This window comes from Clupea harengus, chromosome 4 (genome assembly GCF_900700415.2).
Source record: "Clupea harengus chromosome 4, Ch_v2.0.2, whole genome shotgun sequence".
NCBI classification, from domain to species: Eukaryota; Metazoa; Chordata; class Actinopteri; order Clupeiformes; family Clupeidae; genus Clupea; species Clupea harengus.
Genome location: NC_045155.1, coordinates 3032215 through 3047588, shown reverse-complemented (window position 1 = coordinate 3047588; position 15374 = coordinate 3032215). Strand labels below are relative to the sequence as shown.

The 15374-nt window shown below is 43.9% G+C and overlaps 1 protein-coding gene across 3 annotated transcripts in view; it reads right to left on the bottom strand.

Annotated features, from left to right (window-relative positions):
- Positions 1–5689, bottom strand: part of adcy6b (adenylate cyclase 6b) — a 40856-nt gene extending 35167 nt beyond the window's left edge. For 2 of the 3 annotated variants that reach the window (XM_031565794.2, XM_031565795.2), the window contains exons 1-3: positions 5424–5689; positions 2884–3077; positions 1316–2228 (exon numbers count right to left, since the gene is read on the bottom strand). In XM_031565794.2, coding sequence (XP_031421654.1) covers positions 1316–2227 — 912 coding nt within the window. In that variant the 5' untranslated portion in view covers position 2228; positions 2884–3077; positions 5424–5689. The other variant, XM_042707588.1, reaches the window with a different exon arrangement.
- Positions 5690–15374: the final 9685 nt, after the last annotated feature.

Genomic DNA, 15374 nt, shown 5'->3' with positions numbered 1-15374 from the left:
CACATGTGAGCTTACTGTTGGAAAATGTGATGCGGCGGCCGCATCATCCGACGACAGACAGCAATCAACACCCTGACAGGCCTGACCTGGAGCGTTCCACGGGCAGAGGAGAATGAGAGCTGACACCCAGTCTTCCCCATTCCACACGGAGCCGTAATAACCGCCTGCCCCTCAATTAGCCACTGCCGCTCGGACAACACAAAATGTAACGCGAGGCCGTTTGAAGGATCTCTCCTTTTTTTTTTTCTCTCTCTCTCTCTCTCTCTCTCTCTCTCCCCTGTTGCTGTGACTGCTTTGCATTTGAACTGAAGACTTGCGCCTCGGCGCCCATTGTGTGCCAGCGTCCACTCCACGGCAGCGGGGGACTCAATAGGGTGCCTCGCCCACTGCCTTTGGACCATATCACAATGCCACCCCTTGTCTGGGAGACTGGAGGCCTAGATGGTGCTGTATAATGCTATCATGATATTCCAGTGCTGTGACAGACTAAAGAGGGCTCCTTTTAACTGAGCTGACCTCTCAGCATTCCCTATGGAACAGCTAACAGTGCACTACAGAGACCTTACCATAGAGGCTAAATTCCATTTTAATGCCACAGTGACTCACAATCTAAATTTAGCACATACGAGAGCAACCAGCAGAGTTACATTTTCTTCACTTCAACGCCGTTTAATTTTTTGAGTATTGATGTTAAGGGTTATATTCTTTGTCAGGTCGTTATCGGGTGACTGGCCATGGTAAGCGTCCCACAAATCACAAATGCACAACAAATACGAGCAGGAGTGATTCTCGATAACCAATAACATGAGGTAGTATGTTCCTGTTACTTGTGTAATGTTGAGGATTTCTGAGATACGTCTTTTGAGTAATCCCTGAAAAGCTCATTCTGAAATATTTGTGTTGCACATCGTACATTATGACAGGACACTTCCTATTGTTTATTAAGACGAATGTCAAGCTGTAAGCTTTTCTGACGTCTTCTGCTCAGGGGCTGTGTGGAAGACTTTTAAAGGACTGAGTCTGCATTCCCCCTTGGACAAGCTGCGAAAACGCTTGATGATGGAGACACCGGACACTTCCAGATATGACTTCATACCGCTTTGAAAAGCAAACAAATGCACATCTGCCAACCCAAACTTCAGAAAGCATTACTTAATCCAACGTCCCAAAGCCACACGACACATGTGCAGTGCTCAGATGTACAGACGCACACACACACACACACACACACATACACACATACATACACCCACACACGTTTGACCCTCCGCACTCCGAATATTTCACACTCTTATCAACGCAAACGTAATCCTACCTGTTTCCAGAGGAAGCTGTCCTCCTGGTTGGCCGTCCAGGTGGCGGCTACATGTATGATGGAGAGCGTGAGCCCGCTGATCACGGCGGCGCGCATGCGCACCGGCAGCAGCGTGTAGATGATGTAGATGAAGAACACCGACCACCACACGCCTTCGGAGGCGCCGCGGGGCTCCACCATCAGCACGCCGTACACCTGCACGCCCAGGAGCACCGCGATCACCAGGTAGCTGACGATCCACATGTAGTCCTGGTGGAAGCCGTTGCGGTTGCACACCACCATCAGCGCCAAGAAGAGGGCCATGGCCACGCAGAGGGTGGAGGCGTAGGCGGGGTGCGGCGGGATCGTCTGCACGCAGTGGAACGTCAGCATGATGCCGCAGACGAGCACCAGGACGCCCATCAGCATGGTGAGGGAGCTCTGGTTGAGGCGGAAGAAGTAGCGCTGGTACAGGCGCTCCAGCTTGACCGAGCGGAACTGCTTGGACTGGAAGACCCGCGCCAGCCTCAGCCAGCAGACCAGCATGGCCGCCCCCGTGCCCCTGCCGCACGCCTCGTCCCCAGCCTCGTCGTCCTCCTCCTCCCCGTCCGCTCCGGTCCTCCTCTTGGGCTCGCCGGTTGCGTCGTCGAAGGTCAGGTCCACGGCCTGCGGGCCCATGCCGGGCTTGCGGCCGTAATGGTCCTCCTGCCAGATGCAGCGCGTGCTGAAGTTGCTGCTGGCGCCCGTCGGCTGGAGGGGCTGGGAGGACGCGGGGGGCTCGGGGCTCTCGGCGTCCCGCAGGCAGCTCATGTAGCGGGGGCCGCAGAGCGTGGAGCCGCCCTTGCGCCGGCCCTTCTTGTTGCCATTGCGATCCCCCCAGGCCGCCTTGCGGTCGTCCACCCTGGCTACTAAGAAGCCGCTGACCCAAGACATGCTAGAGGGAATGGGTGGACAGAGAAGGGGCAGAGGAATGAGAGGACTTGATACACAGAACAGAAAGGACCATAATAAGGGAGATGGAGTCGAACAACACTTTGCTAAATGTTATTTTTATTATTATTATTATTATTATTATTATTATGTTATTTCCAGCCCCTGTACCCTAAAACCAAGAAAACCCCTGAGTTACCAAACATGTTTAAAGGCACTATGCAACCACTTACTTCGGTGTTTACTAACTGGTGGTACAGTGGTTAGCGTCGCTGCCTTGCTAGCGGTCGACCTGGGTTTGATGCTTGGCCACGGCAGGATGCCTATGTAAGTTGCTTTAGATAAACGTGTCTACTACTAGTAATGGACCTTTCCCTTTAGACATGTGTATGGGAAGAAGATTTTTTTTTCTCTTACATTTGAGATTGTAACTCAGCACTCAACACAAACATGGGTGTAGTAGCTATACAAGACAGGATATGTTATTCGCACGTTACTTCACGAGTAGCAACACCACAGGAGGGCTTTAGATAGCACCCAAAAATCTCCACATTGCAATTGAACGACTGCACATTTATATAGTTTAGCGATAGAGTTTTTTTTTTGAAAATCAAAGAAGAGAGCTTAATGCTATTAAAAATGTCACGTGGTCGTCTCACCTGTATGGCTTCTTCTGTGAGTAGTAGTTGTAATCTCTTGGTCTTGGGGGATCCTCATTTATCCCAGTGAGCTGTCAGTCAGGAGCATCCAGAGGAGAGTGGGCCTTACATCTCGTTCAGCCTTTCACGTTTAAGGTCAAACTCACAAAGGCTTTCGTTTTCTTATACCCTCTGCATTGCTCAGGTAACCAGGTCTGTCAGTATAATAAGACAAAGACAGCATTAAAAAGCAAACTCATTTTAGATCTCATGGGCTGACCTATTCAAAGTATATACACAACACACAATATATACAATTAAGCATTCTGCCATTGTGTGTTTCAGTACAGTTACACTCAAAATCCTTTAAAGGAGTTTGAAGAGACACATGTTCCAACTATTCCGACACTAAAGGTGTAAAGCGGCGATTCTTAAAATTCCCACCAAAGGTCAAATCAAAAACTAGGACACAGAGAAAACGTGCGTTCCGTCGGGAGCGCATGCACTGTACTACTATCTAAAACTATGGGCAGACTGAATACAGGGCATTTCAGAGTTCAAGACAGTTGTTCCCCTTACACAGTGTTTTGATGACAAAAACTACTGTAAATATTGTTAACCTACTTATCTCACGGCTAATAACAAACATATTTCGGCCTGGGGTGCAAAGAAAATGGCCAACCCCGCCTCTTCATTTGACTTTCAAACACACAAATACAAGGAGTCCAGGCACAGAAAGCTGCCCAAAACATAAACATAGCATGGGTTGGGTCATTTTGCTCTGTTTGACAACAAAGGCTCCAGTGAATGGGTGCCATCAAGGGCGATGAGCTCTCAAATACAGATTAAATTGCCCATGCTTCCTCCAATTAGGTTGGATGAGTCAGTGGTTTGCAGCTTCTCAGGGCCATTAACCTCAAATGGTACTAAAATAAATAAAGTTTTTTTTTTTACGTCACAACCTGCTGGTCAAACTCCAACCAGAATCCAAATGAATGTGTATGATGAGACAGTAGGGACAGAGGTCTATGTCTTTTTTTTTGCACAGATCTAAAACAAGAGCACAGGACAAATCAGTAACGTTATCGTGAGGCTTAATGTCGTGATTTACGATTAGGAAAACATTTCTGTTCCTGTTTTTGCATATATGCCATATTTTCTGACAGACAGGCCGTGTCTCTAAGCTACTGCATTTCAAATCCTGAGCTCAGTGCATCACATTGCCTAACGTCTGCTGTTCGACTCTTCTCCTCTCGGTGCCCTCTGCTCTGGCAAGAGGTCGCTGGCTATGGTACAGCAGAGGAGAGTGCGCTACATTTCCAATCTAATGGACAAACCTATCTACGAAGTGACAGGTCGAAACATGTCTGCCACAACGTTCGCAAATGAATGGTGCATTTGTATATTTGTACACAAGGCTATGTAATGCTTTAATTGCTGGAATTACCCTCCCAACACGTGATTATTCAGACTGAATTCGAGACGAGCATTAATTCTCTCCTGGTACGTGTAGGACCGGTCAGACAGCAGCATGCGGGTGTTATGTAATCCAAACAGTGCATGTGTGGATTTAGGCAGCATCCATTTCGATTGCATTCCGTGATGTTCTCATTCACATACACATTTAATCGTTTCTCGTGTACATACACACTGGGAGATGAAGCCTATGACCTAACAAGCTTCACGTCGTCTCTGCTGGTTCCAAGATATATGTCAGATGCAATCGCACCTGGGAAATTTTGGTCGCAAGTGTGACATTACTAGGGGACAAACTGCTATTACATAACAGGGAACATTCCGCGTGTGTGACAGCCGTACTGGGTGACTCTTCCACCGTAGTCGCGCGGAATTGTACCCGTGCCTTGTGTTGGGGAAAATGTATCTCACTCGCTCGTTACCCAGTTTCAAAGGTTACAAAGCTGAGTTGGGCAGAGAATCTACATTACATACCCAAAGTTCCCCGCGAGCCGACAGACAATGTGTCCCAGAACTTCTCACTTGAATTCCACAGCACAATTTTACGCTTGTGAGTAGTCAACTTCCGACCACAATAACGACCTCCCACACCGCAGACTTTCTACACTGTGTAGCTTTGAATGCCGTAGAAATGGGTACAACCTAGTGATATGAAACTTTGTTTCTTCTTCAGCAGGTTGACAGCGACGCGAGATGCAGCCAAATTACAATCGCAAAATAGCAAACGATGACTCGGTGTTTTAAAACTTAGCAGGACTATATGGCTACATTTCACATTTCTGCTTATTACAGTGGAACATTAATGCTGTGGTTGTTGTCTAGTGTTATGACATTGTTGTGTTTAGTCTATACATGCACAAACCATGATCTTCATGAGGGCAAGTTGCACAAATACAGAAGAACCTTGGCAATGATACTGACCCTCGTTTTGATGGCAAGTTTTTTTTCGGTATTCCTCTCCTCGGTATTCGAGAATAACTATACAGCAATTATGCGACTTGATGGTCAACAGACAGTTCTCATCAGAGCCCCGGCAACTGCGAAGGAAGCACTCGCGAATCAGAGAGAAATCATAGAGCACTCACCAGAAATAAGCTAGGTTCTGCACCGCAGTACAGTTCTTCATCCCTCTGCCGCTAAATATTGTCAGTGCTGTGTCCCTACCGTTGCGATGCGAATACGCGCAGATGGCTGTAAGCCCACTGTGTGCATCCAGGGGCAGGGCGATGGTTACAAATGTACAATAGCGTACAGGCTGTGCTCCGCCAAGTGATATGTTGACGTTCCTCCTCACTCTTGCTTAGACTCACCCTCCCTCACATTCACTCTTAAACCATGAAGTCGAGTCCCCCTAGAGGTAGCCTGATGTTGATAGTGTGTATGTGTGTATGTGTGAGTGAGAGAGAGAGAGAGAGAGAGAGAGAGAGAGAGAGAGAGAGAGAGAGAGAGTTGTGTGTGTCATTTAATTCTCAGAGATATATTACCGTGTATGAACCTCCGCCCTCACCATCCGATGTAGGCTACTTGAGATAGATAACATTGGGCATATGTCATATATTATCATGTTAGTTAAATGGAACAGAGTTCCTACTAAATGGCACGGACAAAACTAACTCTGTTTCAGTTTAAATGTTTTCTTCTGGGAATAGGTCTGCACTCTTGCTTTGTGACATGCTGATAAAAACAATCTGTGCGGGGGATTGGGTTGGCCTCACCAAAGGGGAACAAAGCAAAATGCAAACAAAAGTTGTGTTTGCTTGGTATACAACCAGTGTTCACTTTGAGTGCAGTTTGTACTTTGCTGCTGTTCTCACGAGTGCTTTAATCTTTTGCCAAGAATTATTATACACACTAACATCCTATCCTATTACTTTTTAGAAGATGTTTTAACACGCTGTTTACATTATGCCAACAAACACAAACATACACCACACCCCATATCATTGTTTGTGTGAGCATTTTGGGGTTTACTTTGTACACTAAATAAACTACTGTAAATGAAGGTTACACTTCAGTCCCACTCAGTTTAAATCATGTTTAGCTTCACACAAGTTTAGTGTCTTTCTCTGTAATAGATTTATCTTTACTTTTCATTTGAATAACACACCAGGGCAAGTAAATGGTAACCATTTTTATGCAATCTGTTTCTGTTTTAAGTCTTCAGAATGATTTGTGGCTAACAACTTTATGAAGATTCTCAAGAATAAATCATTGTGTTTCGCCAACTGGCAAATCTCTGTCAAAAAGACATGTGGAACCGCAAAGGCTGGAATTTCAAGTCTGACAGCGTCACCCAGTGTCTGTTTCTTGAAAAACTGGCATTGAAGTAGCCTACTCAATGGAGAATGTGAAGAAAGTCGTTTAGGGTTTACTAAACAATTTTGACACGTTTATTGTTTTAGGTCAATGTCATTTGTATCACATTTGATTCAATTGTTTAGGTTTATGTCATTTGTATTACATTTGATTACATTGTTATATCAAAACCAACATCGAGGTTCTAGATCTAGATTCATCTAGATTTGTTTGTGGCGTTTCAAAGCGTCCACCAGTGGGCGCCACAGTCCTGTGCTATAGGCTTTCTCTGCAACTTTACTATACATTAGGTATAGTTGCGTCAGGAGATCGCACAGGTTGGTAAAGACTAAAGAGGTTTATAATTGTCAGAAGAGGCAGAGCAGAAGCACCAGTGTGTCGGCAGCGATTTCTGTAGCCTGAGGAACAGCATCATACCACAGTATGAATACAGACACACTGCAGTGGCATGTAGCCCACAAAGCAATATAAACATAGCACAAAAAGTAAGGACATTTGTGTTTGGTAGATTATTTCTTTGTTGTAACAATGTTTCTTGGCAATAAACCTTATACCGTTGGAAAGCTTGTTTATTTCCCTTTTAAATGGTGCCACATTTGTAAGGAACATGCATTTGTGGGATGAGCAGCACAGCTGAGTATGTGGGTAGCGGCCAAGCAAAATGTGCCAAAATTCTCCTATTCTCCTGTTGGTATTCACTCTTGTTTTGAGTTGTTTGGTGGATTGGATGATTGAACTCTCGATCAGTAACAAGAAACAAACAAGACATATTTGGCAATTGTACACTTTATTCATTTAATACACCATCAGGGAGAGAATGGAATTGCCTGCCATGGGTCCAGACCTCAACCCAATTGAACCCTTTAGTGACCAACACAACCACGATGGCTGACCTGCAACAACTCCTGGTTGAGGAAAGGGAATGCCATCCCACAGCAACGTGTGACCAGGTTGGTGACCAGCATGAGGAGGTGGTGCCAGGCTGTTGTGGCTGTTACAACAAAGAAATAATCTACCAAACACAAATTTCCTTACTTTTTGTGCCATGTTTACAATATACAGTAGAAGTGAGTACAACCCTGGGCCAGGCCAGGAGGTTCACGCCAAACATGCTGGACCCCAACACATTTCTCTCTGTCCTATCTAACCAGAGAATCTGCGCTCAATATTCATCAGGCTTCTTTTCATGTTCTTTAGCAGAAGTTTAATCGCGCAGTTTTGTGAGCTGATCGGCTCAGACGGGGTCCTGTGAGTTTGAAGTGTTCCTGGCCAGGAATACCACAGTGAATGCTTACAGTCCTGACAGTGAAGCACGGAGGTGGGAGTGTGATGATATGGGGCAGCATGAGTGCAAAAGGTGTTGAGGGGGGGGGGGGGGGGGGACATTTATAGACACCATGAATACTTGTGGATATACCAAAATACTGGCTGACTGGCTGAGGAATGTACCAGCATGGTACCGATCCAAAACACTTTGCCAAAGTCTCGCAAGAGTTTCTGAAAAAGAAAAAACTATGACCTGTCAACACAACCCCTCCAGCAAAGAGAGCAGTTGAAAAACTGTCTCTGAAGAAAGGCAGAACATTTCTCCAGAAATGTGTGCATTGAGGGTATCCTCCATGCAGAGGCGGATGGAGTCTGTCATCAAAAGTTAAGGTGGATAACTAAATTAAAGATTTGAATATCAGTAATGTGTACTGACTTTTTTTGCATTGAGTTCCAACTGTATTTTTAATATAATAAATCTAAACGGTTCCTTTTTTTTTTTTTCAAGCAATCAAACTCACAAGGATTCAGGACATCCTTCACCCTGCCTACTTGAATGTATAAAATACATGATAGTACGACTCATCAAAGTTTGTTTTGTTTTTCAAATTAACATTGTTACATTTGTTGTGTCTCTGGTAAAAAAAAAAATGACAGGGCTTTTAAAATAAATGACAATGACTGTAATACTTCTAGTTTCATGAGTGAAAACCAATGGGAAATGTTATCAGATGTCATTAGTGGGTGTTGATATGAATAGGTGTGCATTTTCAGATCAAAATCAAATGTTTACAAAAAAGCATTATTAACAGGCTGGGCAATTCTGACGGGAACCAAGTGAAACCATGTTGCAAACACACCGTGAGGATTAACAATGATTAAATACAATCTTTGAAATATACATATATATGCACACATATACACAAACCTTCACCCATACACACGTACAGTATTTATTCATAAATAAAAAAGAAAGAAAAAAGAAAGAAAAGTCCAGTCAAACATGAGCAAAACATTTACAGCAACAATTTGCTTGTAAGTGATTATAAAGGGATATTTTAAAGGGGTGCAAAGAAGTGATAGATTAATCTAGAATCTTAAGTCCAGACTCCACTGATCACACTGCCCAACTATGATAACATGGCATGATAACATGATGTCCTCTCAGACATAACCATAGGCACTGTATAGGCCAATAGAATGAACTAACAAATAGAATTAGGCATTCATTTAATTCCATTCTAATGCTGAATTCTGTTTGTCCCCGTCTGTTGTGATGATGTTTCATGTTTTGGGTGGCATTGATTCATGTCATAATGTCACAAATAGTTTCCAAAAAAAGGAGTGCAAGATTCAGTCTAAAGTGCTAGATCAGTGAAAAGTGAGAAGGATGCCGGCAGCATCTTTGAGCTAGACACACGACTACACCATTCACGAGTTCCAGTCTGAGGAAAAATATATTGTCTAAACTACCTAGCCTTGGAAGAACCATTAAGTTAACCTCCCAGACATATCATTATGTTGATACAGTTTTAATTGAATTTTGACTGACAGATATAAATAACTAGCAACCAGTCCACAGTCATCCTTATTGGGAATAGACCATGGTTGATTCTATGAGTTGAACTGGGTTAAAGGTGACACTAATTCACTAGCCTAGAGTTGGACCAAACTGGCAGTTACCATTTATTTTGGCAACTGCATCTACTGCATGCCCGGTGCTGTTTTATTGGGAATTTATAAACGAACGTTTGAAAACAAAAAGTATCACTCTAATGTAAGAGGTGTCCCCTTGGTGAACGCTTGACTCAACACTGCAGGAGTAAAACATCCAACATAACACTGCAAACGCTGATTTCAAATTGAAATAGCCGTGTGCTCTATTTTTACCTCTGACGATACTGTGAAATTACGCTTAGGCTACGGACAGACGGTAGACGAGCCCGTTTTGAAATCGGAAACTGAATAGTATCCATTCGCGACAGAGACCGAATCTTTCCCTGACTCCACTCGAATCCGGGGGGATGATGTGAAAAATGCAGATACATTATTTATTAGGAGGGGGGTAATCTATCCCTTCTTGCACACAGCGCTTCGTCGGGTTTGAGCCATCATTGATCAAGAAACGATTCGAGAATCTGTCGGCTGTTTTACCGAATTGAATAAAATGCAGTCTACGGTAGCCCGTGTAATTTATTTTCGAAGAACACGAGTCGACGGAGAACAGTTTGTTAGCACAGTTGCTGCAGCTGAACTGTAGCTTCTTTCTAAAGTTGGTCTAAACTGACCAAGATATATTTTTTTGCGGATGTCCCTGTCAAATTCAAGCGTCTTTTTGCTTAAAGAGGTTAGTCCGTTTTTTCATACGTGGGTGGAATGACTGCAACGAATTGATGCTTTGTCAAAAATTTAGTTTGAAATGGGAAACATCTAACAACACCAGTATGTAGTGTACTTTCTCGAGCAGACGTGTGCTCGAATTCGGAGTGTAAGCCTAACGGTATTATCCATCGCTCTGTTTTCCCTATGGAAATGTCAGTTAACGGATGTATGTTTAATCCGAATGAATCCCGTTTGACTAGTCTGTAGTCATTTTGAAACAAAAAAGTAGGGAACTTTGCATTGCTCTTGCCTGAAACTTTAGTGAAGTGGATGTGATTCCCTCAGAAACAGATGGAATATAACCCTATGTTTGTTCATCTTTATGTATGTATGTTCCCCAGTGTATAACCATTAAGCTGTTACATGGCCTGCTACAGTCACTGGGACATGAGCATCTTTGTTGAGAAGGATAAATACCCAAGTGATTGAACTCATTTCTGAGAGGAAAAGGGTTGTCTCATCTGTTGCTTTTCAGATCAGAAATGCCCAGTCTCACTATTTCACTGAGTTTACACTACAACTACTACTACTAGGCTACTATTTACACTATTTTACACTACTAACTTCAGTAAAAAATAAAATGTTCTCCCTAACTGACTGTACATTGTACTGTGCTGTGCAGTGGCCCATTTATCAGTCGCAGACAACATTAGTTATGTTCTTGCTCTCCATTGATGGCAGTGCGTCCCCACAGGTGTGTTTGAAATTAACACATCAAACAGCACCGACTCCACCTTTCTTCTACTTCACACTCTGGAGTGTAAAGAATAGTGTCTTTTCTAATATCTGAATCAGTGCTTAGAGGTTGGTATATAGTTTTGTAGATATTAAAGCAGCAGTTCTGTTTCAAAACTAGCAAGCTATGCAAAAACCTTGCAAACACCACCAACAGCCCAGTTGACACTGATATAAGCTTGCCAACACACTAACTGGTGTATTTTGGCAGTATAGCTGGCAATGCCAATGCTGTGAAAGCTTTCTTTTGACATGTAAACTACAAAACGCCTAAATCTGACACTATGTGTGTATGAAATGATAAAATCCTCGAAATGATTGCATTTTAATTGTATGATAGTATGTCCCGGTACTCTTCCCTATATAATGTATATATATTGTCAACACAAAATTCAACACAGTGCTTATACATAATTAATTTACAATTGTTTTGAGATGAAAAGTGTTCATGGAAATTACATTAATGAAACGTTTGCAAATAATTTGGGAAATACTATTGCAACATGAAAAAAATGTGCAATAGACAGCCGAAAAAAATTGTTTTGCAAATTTCAGTTCACATTCAAAATTCTGCTCTTGAGTGTGTATGTGTGCGTGTGTGAGCTGCCACACATCCTGATGCTGTTTGGTACGGAGGGAAGGAGCAAAGGAAACAGTCAGATCTTTGTACTTTTAAAACAGAATCGCTAATGTCAAGACTTTCAACAAAATCCAATGAAGATGTTGAGCTGCTTAATTGTCATGCATACATGTATATAGAACAGCAGGCTTGCATTCAAATGCCCCATAGGTGAAGTATCTTCATGCCCCAAAGGAGAAGTATCTTTATGGCCCAAAGGTGAAGTGAAGTATCTTTATGGCCCATAGGTGAAGTGAAGTATCTTTATGCCCCAAAGGAGAAGAATCTTTATGGCCCAAAGGAAAAGTAACTTTATGGCCCATAGGAAAAGTATCTTTATGGCCCAAAGGAGAAGTTTCTTTATGGCCCAAAGGAGAAGTATCTTTATGGCCCATAGGTGAAGTGAAGTATCTTTATGCCCCAAAGGAGAAGTATCTGTATGGCCCAAAGGAGAAGAATCTTTATGGCCCAAAGGAGAAGTATCTTTATGGCCAAAAGGAGAAGTGAAGTATCTTTATGACCCATAGGAGAAGTGAAGTATCTTTATGGCCCAAAGGAGAAGTGAAGTATCTTTATGGCCCAAAGGAGAAGTGAAGTATCTTTATGGCCCAAAGATGAAGTATATTTATGGCATTTGTGAAGGAAATTCTAGGTTATGTGGAAGGTTGTTTAAATCATGTCTTGTCTTCTGAATTATGTGAGGGTTTGGATCATTTCATTCTTTATATACCACTGGCCACATTAACCCTCACACACACACATATACCACATTCCCCCTCACACACACATATATACCACATTCACCCTCACACACATATATACCACTCACCACATTCACCCTCACACACACATATATACCACATTCACCCTCACACACATATATACCACTGGCCACATTCACCCTCACACACATATATACCACTCACCGCATTCCCCCTCACACACACATATATACCACATTCACCCTCACACACACATATACCACATTCACCCTCACACACACATATATACCACTCACCACATTCACCCTCACACACACATATACCACATTCACCCTCACACACACACATATATACCACTGGCCACATTCACCCTCACACACATATATACCACATTCACCACATTCACCCTCACACACACATATATATACCACATTCACCCTCACACACACATATATACCACTCACCACATTCACCCTCACACACATATATACCACATTCACCCTCACACACACACATATACCACTCACCACATTCACCCTCACACACATATATACCACATTCACCCTCACACACACATATATACCACTGGCTAGATTCACCCTCACACACACTCACCCCACGTTCATGCCAACACTCACCACTTGTCATGCTGACTTCCAAGTGCATACTTCCTCACATACACTCACCGCTGAGTGCACTTCTGTGTACACTCTCCTCTAACCAGTAACCATCAGTCCTCAGATGAGCTGAGGTTTGCATGTGTCAAAGCCCTTCACCTGTAAGTCTCACTGAGCTTCTCTCCACTCCCTTAAATACTTCTCTCTCTCCCTCTCTCTCCCTCTCCCTCTCCCTCTCCTTCTCCCTCTCTCTCTCTCTCTCTCTCTCTCTCTCTCCCTCTCCCTCTCCTTCTCCCTCTCTCTCTCTCCCTCTCTCCCTCTCTCTCATACATGCCTAATGCCCCAGCCAGAGGAGCTCTCCCCACAGAGCATCTCAAAGCTGTGGGACAGACTGACAGACATCTGCACTGAATGCTTGAGTGCAGTTCACGGGGCTGCCAACTTTCTGCCAAGGATTTAACTGTTTATTTCTCCGCCTATCTTCCTTTCTCCCTCTGTATTGGGGTTTCCCCCCCCCCTCCCTCTCTCTCTCTCTCTTCCTCTCCTTTCTTTTTCTGTCTCTCTCTCTTCCTCATTGCATCTTTCTGTCACTTTCTTTCTCTGTGCCTTACCATTTAGAGTGTGTCTGAACAGATTACACTGTGGATTTTTTTAGCTTTCAAGCTCGTGGTTCATGTTTTATTCACGTGCACTGCTCCCCATGCAGAATTCGAATGGATGGCCCCCTTCTCTGCTTCCTTTTGCCCGACTGTAGCGAGCAACATGTCCTCATCAATTATGGATCTTAGGTCTGCTGGATATTTCAAATTGACCAGGCTGAAGATCATGTATACTGTATGTATGTGTGCTGGACCCCAGATCAGACAGTAATGTTTGGTGCTCTTTTTTTTGCGATTGTGATGACAGAACACAACGGCAACAGTTATAGCCAATGGGATTGGATAATACCTGGCAGTCCACATAAAGCAAAGGCATTGGACAGAGCTGCTGATGGTAATGTTTTCAGGCCCTCCATTGGAACCAGGCCATTAGTTTGCAGAAATCTGTTTTATTCTGAAAGAGCTGCAACCTCCATTACAAAATGTGAAGTGATATGTGGCAAAAAAAAACATATGGTCCATTTTAGCATTATTCTAGTTTGTGACTACAGTGTTAGATAATGTTTGGATCTGTAGTGGATGGGGAAGAGAAATTGAAAATGAAATTGGAATCGCAAAATGTGTGTGCATGTGTGTGTTTGTGTGTGTGTGTGTGTGTGTGCATGTGTGAGTGTGTGTGTGTGTGTCTGTTTGTGTGGTTATAAGCATATCACATGAATGTAAGTGCTCTTGTGTATACACGTGTGTGTGTGTGTGTGTGTGTGTCTGTGTGTAAGTACACTGTACCCACACCAGCCAGCTGAAGTGCGCCCCAGACTGGGGAGTACCTCGGCTGTCAGGTTAAAGCCAACCATGTCAGGCAGTCATGTCAACTCGGCACACAGGGGATCCCGCTACACACGCCGACACACGCTGTGAGAAAAAGAGACAAGCACCATTGCTACATCCCATACCTAAACCCCACATTACCATAACAGCTCAACCCCCCCCCCGCCCCCGCCCCCACCCCAACACTCAACTTCACCCAAAGTTTCCTCTCTGTGCTCTTCTACCTCTTCTTGCCATGCTTACAGGAACAGAGTGCTTTTAGGTTTACCTCTGTAAGCCTAGCTGTTAGCGTTGGTTGGAACTGTTTCAGTGTGTGTGTGTGATCTTATGTCCACAATTTCAGTTTTTTTAATTGGTGTTTTGTAGGGAGTGTAGAGATTAGGGCTAATGACTGTAATGATATGTATGCTGCTGTAGTACTAAAACATGAAGACCTCTCATGTAACTATTGTGGCTTGTGTTCAGAAAGGGAGGAAATAAATAGAGAGAGGAGGAGGGAGTTCTAATGACGTACCCTTAAGGGAACACTGTAAGTGAAGGAGCGGCGGGTGAGTGAACGAAACGGAGAAAAAGACTAAGTGAGAGAGAGAGGGGAAAAAAGGAGAGGAGAGAGAGAGAGAGAGAGGGAGAGGGAGGGAGAGAGGGAGGGAGGGCGGGACATAGAGCGAGAGAGAGGGGGAGAGAATGAGGAAGAAAGACTGAGCGCACAGGCACGCTACACTTCACTCCACTGCTACCCCCGAGAGGGAGCGCGCCATGCGAGAGTAGCTGAAGCAGGCAGAGGGTGCCCTCTCTCTCCATCTGAGTAAGTACCTCTCTCCTCTCCTCTCTCACTCTACTCAGGGTTTACCCTCATCTCACTCTACTCAGGGTTTACCCTCATCTCACCGCCTAGTTTACCTGATAACGAGTCTCACAGATGTAGTTCACTGCGTAAGGTTCAAGATGGAGC